The 11286-nt window shown below is 42.7% G+C and overlaps 1 protein-coding gene across 1 annotated transcript in view; it reads right to left on the minus strand.

Annotated features, from left to right (window-relative positions):
• PKHD1 (PKHD1 ciliary IPT domain containing fibrocystin/polyductin) overlaps nt 1-11286 on the minus strand; it is a gene marked incomplete at its 3' end in the record, with an annotated part of 174009 nt that overhangs the window by 108488 nt on the left and 54235 nt on the right. The window contains exons 33-34 of the mRNA XM_009644601.1: nt 7242-7455; nt 2559-2709 (exon numbers count right to left, since the gene is read on the minus strand). Coding sequence (XP_009642896.1) covers nt 2559-2709; nt 7242-7455 — 365 coding nt within the window. The remainder of the gene's footprint in view (nt 1-2558; nt 2710-7241; nt 7456-11286) is intronic.

The following is an 11286-nucleotide window of genomic DNA, read 5'->3' on the forward strand; positions in this document are numbered from 1 at the left end:
GGGAGGGAGGGGCCCAACCCTGACCCCAGCATTCGAGGGGCAGCCCCCCCAGTGCCCAGCACAGGGGCATGGTCCCTGCCCTGCTCCTGCTGGCCACACCACTCCTGCTACAAGCCAGGATGGTGCTGGCCCTCTTGGCCACCTGGGCACCCTGCTGGCTCATATTCAGCCGCATGTCGACCAACACCCCCGGGGCCTTTTCCATCGGGCAGCTTTCCAGCCCCTCTGCCCCACGCCTGGAGCGTGTGGGGTTGTGGTGACCCCAGGGCAGGACCTGGCCCTTGGCCTTGTTGAACCTCAAACAATTGACCCCATCATCTAATCGTCTCTGCCCCAACCTTCCCACAAATTCCAGCTGTGCTAAGACACTGCTGAGTTATCAGCCTGCCTGGGCATCGTTCAGCTGGCAGAAGAGTAAGCAGAAAACAAAACACTGAGCAGTGTAGCTATGCTGAGAATAGGTACAGATCAGGTCCATTTTTTATAAAGTGCTTTGAGATCCTTGCATGAGAGTGCAATAGAAGTGCCAGATGTTATTATAAGGAGATGCAGTCCCATTACTTGTACACAGAGTTGTGCTGCCTGCTAATAGCACCATTATCTTAAGGCACGTGGTGCTATTAATGCATTTCACTGCTTGGTGCTGAACCTGGGGACCATTATTTCCATTGGAAAGGTAAGGCCAGTTCACATGACATGATTTAAACCTCTACAGTGAAGCATGCATATGCTGCACCAGGTCGTAAATCTTAACGGGATGCTGTCAGCTAGAAAGGGACCAAAATTGAAACCATTTATCTGAACTCCCCACCCATCCACCTCTGCTCACGGAGGCCAGTTTTGGGAAGAGGGATAAAATGATTCCAAATGCCTGCTGGGTTCATTAAGCAGCAGCAAATCCCAGATCTGCAAGCACTGCTGGTTTTGTCCTGTTCTCCGTGAATGAATTTGTTCATTCAGGACACTTAGGACTTCCTCAGTTTTCCCCACTCTGAGCAGAAAAACCATAGCAGGGTCAAATCTCACTACTTCTTCCTATTCTTGCTCCCACCTGAGTCAAAAGACAACCTGTCATCATCTCCTTACTGAGAACCACAGGACCGGTGACACAGCTGAACTGTTCAGATCCCACCAACCAGTAGGTAAGAGCTCCTCTATGCTGCAGCCCAGGCTTTAGGGTTGTAGAGATGCCTTTATCATATTCATGAAAGAAAATATGAATAAAAGGAGTAGTTACCATTTCGTCTGATACTTGCCTGAGCAATTCCCTTTGCTGGCCTCCTGCAGTTGCCAACTAGTGACTTCTTTGTGGCTTGGTGTTCTCCTTATCTGGGCCCGTTTCTGGTAGCATAACTATCAAGGCTGACTAACAAATGAACACTAATGGGTAAAAGGCTACATGGACATTCCTTCACAGGCCAAGGACAGGCTTAAAACAACAGAATGAAGGCAAGCAATTGTATTTTAGGGTACTCGACTACAATAGTAGCACACCTGTAATGTAGATTTGCAGGGCAAATATGAAGTGACTCTTGGCTTCATAAAAGAGCTAGAATCTGATGCTAGAAACACACCAAAATTACTCTGCCAGGACACTGCAGCTACTTCTGGGGTGGGGTGGTGGAAATATCAATTGCTGATGGCAGAGTTAAAAATTACCATGGTGGCCTTAATACCAATCCCGAGCAAAAAACTTCAGTTTCCTGGGTCTCAACCATACTAAGATGACTGCATGATAATTTGGTTAAAATAAAAACCATCCTTTGTTCTGATAAGTCTGGTGTGTCTCTCTTCCCACCTGCATGGTCCTGTATGTGGTAGGTCTCCACCACTTCTCAGGAGCTGCTCAGGTAGGAAAGGATGGTGACAACACGATATTTGATGTTCACCAAATACCCATTCCTTGTCACAGGTGGCACAACCCAGTACTTCAGCTCAGCACCCCCAAAAGCTCTGCAGCACCCGGAGGACTCTGAAAGGCCATTTTAGGTTTGCAATGAACGTTTTTAGATATAGAGCCTTGCAATGACGGTAGCTCAGAGTCACCGTTCTTTGTAATGACCATTTTGCAGATGTCTGTCTTCTTGCTATACCCACACATAGCACTGGGAAGAGTCTCCCATTTTACTTCAGATACTGAAGAGGAGCAGAAACGAAATATAATCGGAGTTACAGAAATGTTGAATGCCTAGTCTCTGCCAGAGAGCTGAAACTCTGTATCTCGTGGCTAAGATTTCTGCTCAAGTAACAGAAAAATAACACTTCTGGAACAGACTTTGAAATTATATAAAAAAGGAGAGTGTTAAAAAAGATACACATTTCCCAGAACATAAAGTAAAGCTCATTTATGTCTCATAAAATACATGATTAACCATAGTTAACCATTAATTCAGCTGCACTGCATTAGAACTGCTATTCAAAGTTGGAAAGCATTTAATATTATATATTGCTGCTGCTCAGCCTAAATTGTTTTTTTTTTGCCCCCTTTAAATGTACACAATATTACAAATTTAATTTTAAGCTGTTTGAATCAGTCTGTAAAAAAGATTTGATTATACCTGAGTGTTCTGGCCCCAGTTTTTCCATATCTCAGTAATCTTGGCGGTAATTGGCTGATTAGCTCCCTCACACTCCATCTCTGCCTCAGTTTCCATGGTAATGTTACAGGAGCTATTATAGATGAGAACTTCATCTCTTTCCACTTTAGGGCTGAAACGAGAAGGGAGGTTAAATGGGGTGTCATCAATCTTAATGAAATGCAATTATTTTTACTCTTATTAATCATTGCAAGCCATTAGCTTGTGGCAACTCCTGGCCACCATTTGTCAAACTTTGCAAATTTCTGTAATTTTGTTTCCATTCTTTTATTGTTTATTTGTTTTTTCCCCCCTTTATCTGCACACACTCAGGATGAAAATACACGCAGTAAAAATCTCTCAGTGATGCCTTTCTGCTTCCCCAAACTATTACAAATAGTAGCAAATGCCATTCTAGGACCAAGGCGGGGAGATAAGTGCAGACAACAGCTAGAGAATCAGCAGTGTTAGGATCAAAGATGGACTCCTACATGGAGTAGGGTTTGTTCGTGTCTGCCCCCTCCCCATCTTACTCACACTTAGCAATAGGGAATGAATAACTTGCAACTCCCCTAGGGCAAGTGGAGAAATTGGAAAAACCACACAACTGGCTAACTGGTCCCTAATTCCAACTGTGAAAAAATGAGCTCATTTAGGGGTTCCAATTCCTGCTACCCAGCTGATTGCAATGATGCTTTTTTGCTAGGATTGGAACATTAACTTAGTAAATTAATTAAACTTACTTAACAGCCCAGACTAAGCAGATTCGATATATGTGCCGGTTATACTAACAGACATTTGTTCTAAAACCTCCCCCTGCATAGGGGGAAGAAGTAATAGAAAAGGTGGTGGGGAAGAAACATTTTTTTGCTTGGTCTTGCTGCTGAGAGCTGATGACTTTGGTAGCATTTTGTTACAGGGAGCTATAGGACACAACATCCCTCAAAATGAGGGGAAAACATCCCAGTTTTGCTTCTGCAGGCTTTGGATGAGGCCAGGATAATCCAATGTCCCTTTTGATTCCTTCCCCAGCCGTTGCTCCTTCCTCCTCCTCTCCCCACCCCACCATCAAATGCACACCTGCAACTTTAGGAAGGAGAGCAGAAAGGAGGTACGTTATAGCAACAATATAGCTCAGAAATTATACCCAAGAAAGGACAGAGTGCACAAAATAGAGGATCAGATAGGCAGGACCAGGATTTTCAGAGGTCTCCAGGTTCCTGAAAGCCCCACCTAACAGGATTTTCTAAAGCGCCAAAGTTAGGAGCATATGCTCTACCAAAATCGACCCAGTTGGAAAGCCAATACTCAGAGCTTTCTCGGGAGCGTGATGATGAACCTGTGATGATGATTTGATGAACCTGAAGTTTTCAAACCATACTGGATGTGGCAGCTCCCTGTACAAACAAAGAGCTGCTCTGATGGTACATTTAGGGGGTATTTGTTTTGTTGCCCTTTTTCAGGGTTAAAGGAAGCAGCAACATTAGAAACTACAAAAAAAAAAAGCACCTTCTGCAAGTAGCTGAACCTTTTTAACAGTGAATTTTTATTTCTCTATTTAAATGAACCTTTCCCTCTGCTGTACCAATAATCAAAAACCAGCCGTAGGGGAACTACACTCGCTTTTGATAGCAATACTTTGAGAACTGCTCTTGTCCTGTACAATAATTCAATGGACTGGGCTATCTTTCAAGACTTCATAGTACTTATTTTTAATGCTACAAGAAAAAGCTGCATCTTTTAAATAACCAACTGCTTGAAAGGCAGAAGGGGGTGGTTGTTGGCTAGATGCAGGGCACGGGCCCAATTTGCCAGGCGCTGAAGTCAATACAAGGACCTCTGAGCGGCTGCTCGCATCTTTTTACAGAAAGTTAACAAGCTTTGCTTGTAGGCAATGAGCCAATTCCTCCCTGTCCCCTAGTAACTGCATCCCGAAATCTTGATGCTGGAGAGCTGTTGACAAATTGTAGTGTTTAAAGGAAATGCAAGAAAAGGGGTGACCTGATAAAGGGAATTCAGGGCTGCATCTTGGTACCGGTGTTGTTAGTGGCAAGACTTGCACCTCTCCTAAGGAATATGCATTGGCCATTATGGGTTCATAAAGTATAGGCTATAGCACAGACTAGGTTAGGAGAAGCTTTATTCAAGCCACTGTAAAACTGGTAAGAAAGGAGAGATTTAATGTGCAGTTAAGCCCGGAATGATTTCAATAGTTTTGTCCCCATCCTGGAATGAATGTCTTAAGTCTTGAACATTTGCACAGAACAAAAATCCATATTTTTATTATTGTCATTATTAACTACTATCATTAATTACAGCAATGTGTATTATTTCAGGAATTCCCCAAAATAATTCTTTTCTAGTTTGAACATTTTAATTTTCTAACACTTTGCTACAAAGTCCATTAATATTTTGAAATGTAACATTTTTCTGAACTGAAATTCAAAAAAATATTCTCAAAAGCTCTGAAATAGGTAACTCAGATGACTTGAAACTCTCTCTTCCTCTACTTCTCCCCAGATTTTTCGGATCAGGAAACTCACTTGAAATCAAACAACCTTTTTTGCCCCTGGCAGGAGCCAGTTTAGAAATAGATTCACCAGAAAAAAACCATTGGTACCCTGGAAAATTCCTCAGCAGCCCAAGTTTTAATTTCTAACCACTAGACAAGCATGAGCACAACAGGGGAAAAGCTGATGACAATAACGAAGAGGTTGAAGAAGTTGGAAGAATGGGAAAATAGTAGGTAAGAAAAAGTTGATTGATTTGATTCAGAAATATCTTCCTGGTAGGATTCCCTGAAGGAATAATAAATAAACCCTGTCTCTGGGACATTCACAATTAAATTAGACAAAAACACAGTGAAAAACCATAAGGAAGCAGGCAGCAAATGGACTGCATGACTTCTCTGTCCACAGGATAAGCACCGGCTCAGACCACCCTCCCTGCTCGTCCTGCTGAGACCAGCACGGAGAAGATACAGCAGCAGAATTGTGGCAGCCCAAACCAAGAAAAGGAGCAAGGAGAAAAAAAATCATAGGAATAAACTCATTGCAGATGCATTTTTAACAGCAATGGGCTGAGCGTGATTTTGATATCCAGGGAAGAGGAAGCAAAAAACCAAGGGACTGATGCTGGGTTGCCCTGCTGCTCTCCAGTTGGTAGGTTACCTGGGTTGTGGTTGCACTGGTGTGAGCAGAAGGAAAGCAAATTTCAGCTACTCAAGACAAGGCTCCTGGACTTTCTTGTTTTGAAACAAGTCAGTCTAGGAGCAATAGACCTGATGAAATTAGTTCAATTTCAGGATTATTTTTTCCCCCTCTAAGTCTCCCTACTCTTGTCTTCCCCAGCAAAACTGTCTTCCCCATCTCCTAAGACATTATGGGACATTACCAATGCACAATGTGATTTTGGAAACCTCAGCTGGCCAGCTGTACATACCTGTTGTCTGGCCTGTGACTTGCTGACAAACAACAGATTAGGGCAGAATTCTGCCCTCCTCTCCCTCAACAGGAAAATAATTTCTTTCTGTTTAACACAGGTTTTCTCAAAGCTGACAAGAATTTAATCATTCTTAAGACATGCACCCCTTATGAAAGCCAGGTCAAAGTAATCAGAGCTCAAAAGCTGGTGGGGAGGAAATTGCAGACTGACAGGCAGATGTTGTAACTGTGTAAACTTTTTTTTTTTAACTTTTCTTTTTTTCTTAACACATTAAAAAAAAATAAAAATGTGCGACTCGTGTCCTGCTGTCTTTGTTCAATAAATGCCAGGTGGTTTCCTTCCCTCAACACAGGGCATCCGGAACATCCTCACCACCAGCTGTGACATAAGGACCAGATAAGAATGAGGACCAAATCTCTGCAACTCCACTGAGGTACCTGGACTGTAGCATCATGTACCAGCCAGGGACGGGTTCACCATATACAGCAAATCATGGGCAATGTACTGCAGTGGTATTCTAAATCTCTATTTGTTCAGCGTCTTTTGGAAAGTTTTGTTCGTTTATTCCTTAATTCAGGCCTCCCTCTTACTCCTAGAAGTAAATGCTCTGCAGGCATAAATCCCCACAGCTCCATTAAAGGCAATGGTACCATTTTATACTCCTGGGCAGCTCGGCCTTGGATTTGCAAAGCCTGAGCCTTGAGTAAGTGCCTGAGCACCCTTGCTGAGTAAATATTGCACAGCCTGCTGAATTTTCTCTGTGACTTTTTACTCATGAAACTGCTTGGAGAGAGGAAGGGGAAAAAAAAGAAGAAGAAAAAAAAAAACCTTCTGCTTTTCATAATGCCTAATCTTTTTCCCCATTGGCATCCACCAGATGTTGCTTTGGATCAGAAGATAAATATTAAAACCTAAGAAGGAACAAAGCAGGCTGTTTATGAGATGGATTTTCTGATGTCTCTCAAACACTTAAAAAGATGGGAGGGAAGGAGGGGGGACTAGAGATGCTTTGATAGACACAAGGAATGAATTTCACAACCCAGCGGAGCTCTCTAGTGGTCTCAAGGCTAAATTGCTCTGTTGGCATCAACCTAAGAATTAAGATTTTGCTCCTTCAGTCCATCATTTCGCAGGGCCCAATTCTGCAAGAGGTGGAACACCTTCTGGGGGATGTTGCTCATGAATGGACCCACTCAGCTGTTGGAGAGAAGCACCACTAACCTGACAAAGAGTCCAGCAAAACACCTCTGGGGTGGGTTGGTGTCCCTCCAGTGCCACTGAGGTGGGCTGTCCTCACAGACATACAGGTAAGACACAGATCCTCTCTGGTGATAGGACTCCACCGTGACTTGGACATCACACTCAATGAAGGTGGCTCTGTCTTCTCGGCAGTCAACAGAAGAATGTGTCAGGCCACAGAGAATGGCCAAAGATGCTGCAAAAACAAGAGGGGGGGGGAAAAATAACCCAAAGCAGCCATTGACATTAAGCAGATTTTAACAACTGACAGTTGTCACTGTGGATTCCTGATGTGCATGTCCCAACCTCCTTTTTGGTGTATCTTTTTGGGGGATTAGTAGGTCTCTATGTAACTCCTTCAGCCCCTTGTTCTTTGTGTGAGCAAACATATAACGTCCTCTGTGCACTGAGCATCGTGATTGGCTTTACAATCAAATTGCTTCATTCAGGAGGAGGTGATATAAGTGCTTAAATAAGAGCATGGACATTTCTTCTGAGGAAGATGGACCACGGTTTACAGATCAGGAATAAGGCACAAATCTTTCACCAGGGACATATGACAACTTAAGGGCTAGCACAGCTTTGAAATCCAGAAATAGGTTTAGTGAAAGCATTGCCACAGCTTGGAGGGCTTCTTGGGAACTTCTGTGAACTGGGATCTCTCAGTTCATCTTGCTCTATACCTGACCATGACAAGAGACTTGGTTGAAGTTTGACTCCATGGATGTGGTAGGAAGTGTAATGGGAGCAGCTCCTTTGCTTTGAGGTATACTTAAAGGAGCAAGTGGTGTGAACAGAAATTACGCTTTCTTATTCCAAACTCAGACAAAAATGCATAAAAAAATTGTGAACTGTCACTGAAGTTCACATCAGTTGAAATATTCGGGTTTAATAATTTTAAAGAAAAAGGAATCCTCTAGGCATTAAACCATGCTGTTTCTCCCAAAACCCTGAGCATGTAAAGACTTTTGGAGAATTTTCATTAATCCTGAGCTAATCAACAGTTGTAATGAACTTCTGAAAAGGGGTGTGGAGAGTACTGTACTCTGCACTGTAATATCCAAGCGTGTTCCTCAAGTATCAGAAGTGCAATCATCGGGAATTCATCAATAAAGGATTTTTTTTTGTTTGCTTTTTTAAATTCCAGTTTGTTCAAAAGATATCTTGTTTGCTGGGAAAGTGTCGTTGTCAATTAATGTCTTGGCTCCTAAGCAATTCTGAAAATGGTTTTTGAAATGGTAAAAATAAGAAAACGCCATATTTCCTATGTTAAAAGATTTAGTGCTTTTTACTGACAATGATTATTTCATACGGAGTATTTTTGAAAAGTTTATAGCTGTTTAATGTTTAAGGTATTTTTTGAAATATTAAAACCTAGCATTTCGTCTGCTCTGAACTTCAGAGAGTTCACCATTTTTCTGTATTTTTCTTCTCTTGATTTAGAATAAGAAAAAAGTTACCCACATCGTCACACATTTTGCAATATGCTTAATCTCTTTCCTTCCCCACATCCAGTGACAATTCTCTTGCTCGACATCCGTTCAAACACAGCCAAACACAATCCCTGCCTCAAAGACCTACATAGAAACATGAGAGAGACAAGTAATAGACAGAGAAGCCTAACGGGATGATGGTGGCATGCCAATATTTTGCTTTTATTGGCCAGGAATTATGTCTAGAGCCACCTGAGGTGTCTTATAGTGCCCACAGAAGACTTGTGTCTTCCTGGAGGCCAGGCTGCCATTCCAGGGGCATTTGAAGTGTCACTGGATAGTTTGTGTTTGGGAAAATTAATACCATCCAAGAGGACTAAATACTACCAAGAAGCTGCCTTTGTAACAACCTGCAGCAGAGACAATTCATTACAGGAATCTCCCCAAAAGAGATGGCATGTATGCTTTTTTCCAGCCAGTGGGAGGCTGAGAACTTCTCAAAACCAGCAAAAAGGAAGAACATCCAAGCAGCGATGGCACTGCCCTTTCCTTCCTCCACAAACCAACGACTTTCCTGTGGACAGAAGAATTTGTTCCCCTTTTATAATAGGGTATAACAGTTCCTTCTGCTTTCCTATTCTATACTACTAGTGAGACGAAAGGCTGTGATAAGCTCAGACATGTTAATGGAGAACATACAGCTACCTTAGATGAATAAGTAACTAGAGCATTATTAGTGAACAGAACAGAACGGAACAGAATAGAATAGAATAGAATATTTTTAGTTAAAAACAACCTACCACGGTCATCTAGTCCAACTGCCTGACCACTTCAGGGCTGATGAAAAGTTGAAACATGTTAGTAAGGGCATTGTCCAAATACCTCTTAAACACTGACAGGCATGGAGCATCGACCACTTCTCTAGGAAGCCTATTCCAATGTTTGATAACCCTCTGAAGGTGGGTGGTCAGAGGCAGATTAAATTCACATTCCACAGCTTAAGAAAAAACACCAGGTTGCTGAGCTAATCAGAAGAGGCTTTGATTTTCTTCTGTGGTCTTGAAAAGAACATGGCAGTGTTTTCCTAGGCGGAAAAAACAGCTGAACCCTATTTCAGGTTGAATGTTAGAAATGACCCACAGAATCTCAGGACATGAATATTTTCCTCAATACCATGCTGCTGTCAAAGAAATTGCCTGGCTAATGTAGGTCACCAGGAGATATTTCCTGCACAGCCCTTAGAGCTCAGCAGAAGAACAGCCAGCCACATTTTGGATAACCCCAAACACTATGTGGAAATCGGGCACTTCTGACATGTTCCATTGCCCTCATCTCAAGGTTCGCATACCTGTAGGAACATAAGGCCTTGCATCCTGCCAAGTGCTGAAATGATTTTTGACTCAAACCAGGCAAATGAAGGTATTCATTTCCAAAATCTAAGCTAAAGAACATGGTTGCAAAGGGTTATATAAAGAAATCATTGGAAGCAAAATCCAAGAAAACCCTTCTTAATCTATACACCCCAGAACCAAACCTAGAACCACTTCCTCCCGCTCAGGTGGAAGTAGGGAGGGATCTCATCTCCACAGGCTACAGCTCCTCTTCATCTGATGGAGATACCACTCTTCCAGGAGATGTCCAGTTCTCCTTCCTTCTTTGGGGATCTCTGAGGTTCTCCTATTCCTCTGCTCCCAGAGGATTTAATACTTTTCTCAGTTAGGAGGAATTCTTGACCTTTCATCCCCCTTCCTCTGACCATTAAATGCAAATATCCCTTGGTATTATTGGTGCCATTATCTCCTGCCACAACAGTAACAAAAAAAATCAACCCAAGATTGCAACAAACTTAGTATTTCCTAAAAGGATAGTCTGTCCATTCTGGGACACAGTTCTTCTCCCTGCTTAATTGGTTAGTGTTCAAACCCCAGAATGAAGCTTCTTTATTCTTTATATTCCCTATAAAGATAAAACCTGCTAATCACGTGTAATACTATCCCATCACTGAGAAGAATGCATTCATCCCATTACGGCTTCTCTTTTGAGGTCAGACACAATGGCAGCCAAATCTCTGCGTGTTGGTAATAGGTTAGAGCGCGACTGCCCCCAGCCCTGTCTTTGAGGGATACTCTGACTTAAGCCAGGATCCTGGGATGCTCAGCACAAGGGCTTTGTTCTGGGTCACTGTTTAATAACAACTGCCGGACATGTGATGGGGCTAAAACCTACAGGAGTTCCAAGGGCAGCTGCAGATTGATTGAACAACTGCCCCAGGAGTCCCAGTGCCAAACCCCACATTCCCAGTTATCCACCACTCCCAAAATGGACGGCAGAGCATAGCATTAACATGTGCTTAGCAGGGAAGACAAAGGTTAAACAAAAAAAAAAAAAAAGGAAAAGGAAAGGGAGAGGGGAAAAAAGAGACCTGTTAAGGTCATCAAGTCCAACCTCTGCCTATGAAGAATTGCTCCCTAGGAGACATTCATTTCTCACAGCAGAGTTTCTGAAGTCCCAAGAGGTGACTTTGCAAGCATCTATTCTGCGGCCTGATAGATCTTACTGTCAGAACGTTCCTGCCATGTAATCAATATGCTTCC

Source organism: Egretta garzetta, unplaced genomic scaffold (assembly GCF_000687185.1).
Source record: "Egretta garzetta isolate BGI_Z169 unplaced genomic scaffold, ASM68718v1 scaffold628, whole genome shotgun sequence".
Lineage (NCBI taxonomy): Eukaryota > Metazoa > Chordata > Aves > Pelecaniformes > Ardeidae > Egretta > Egretta garzetta.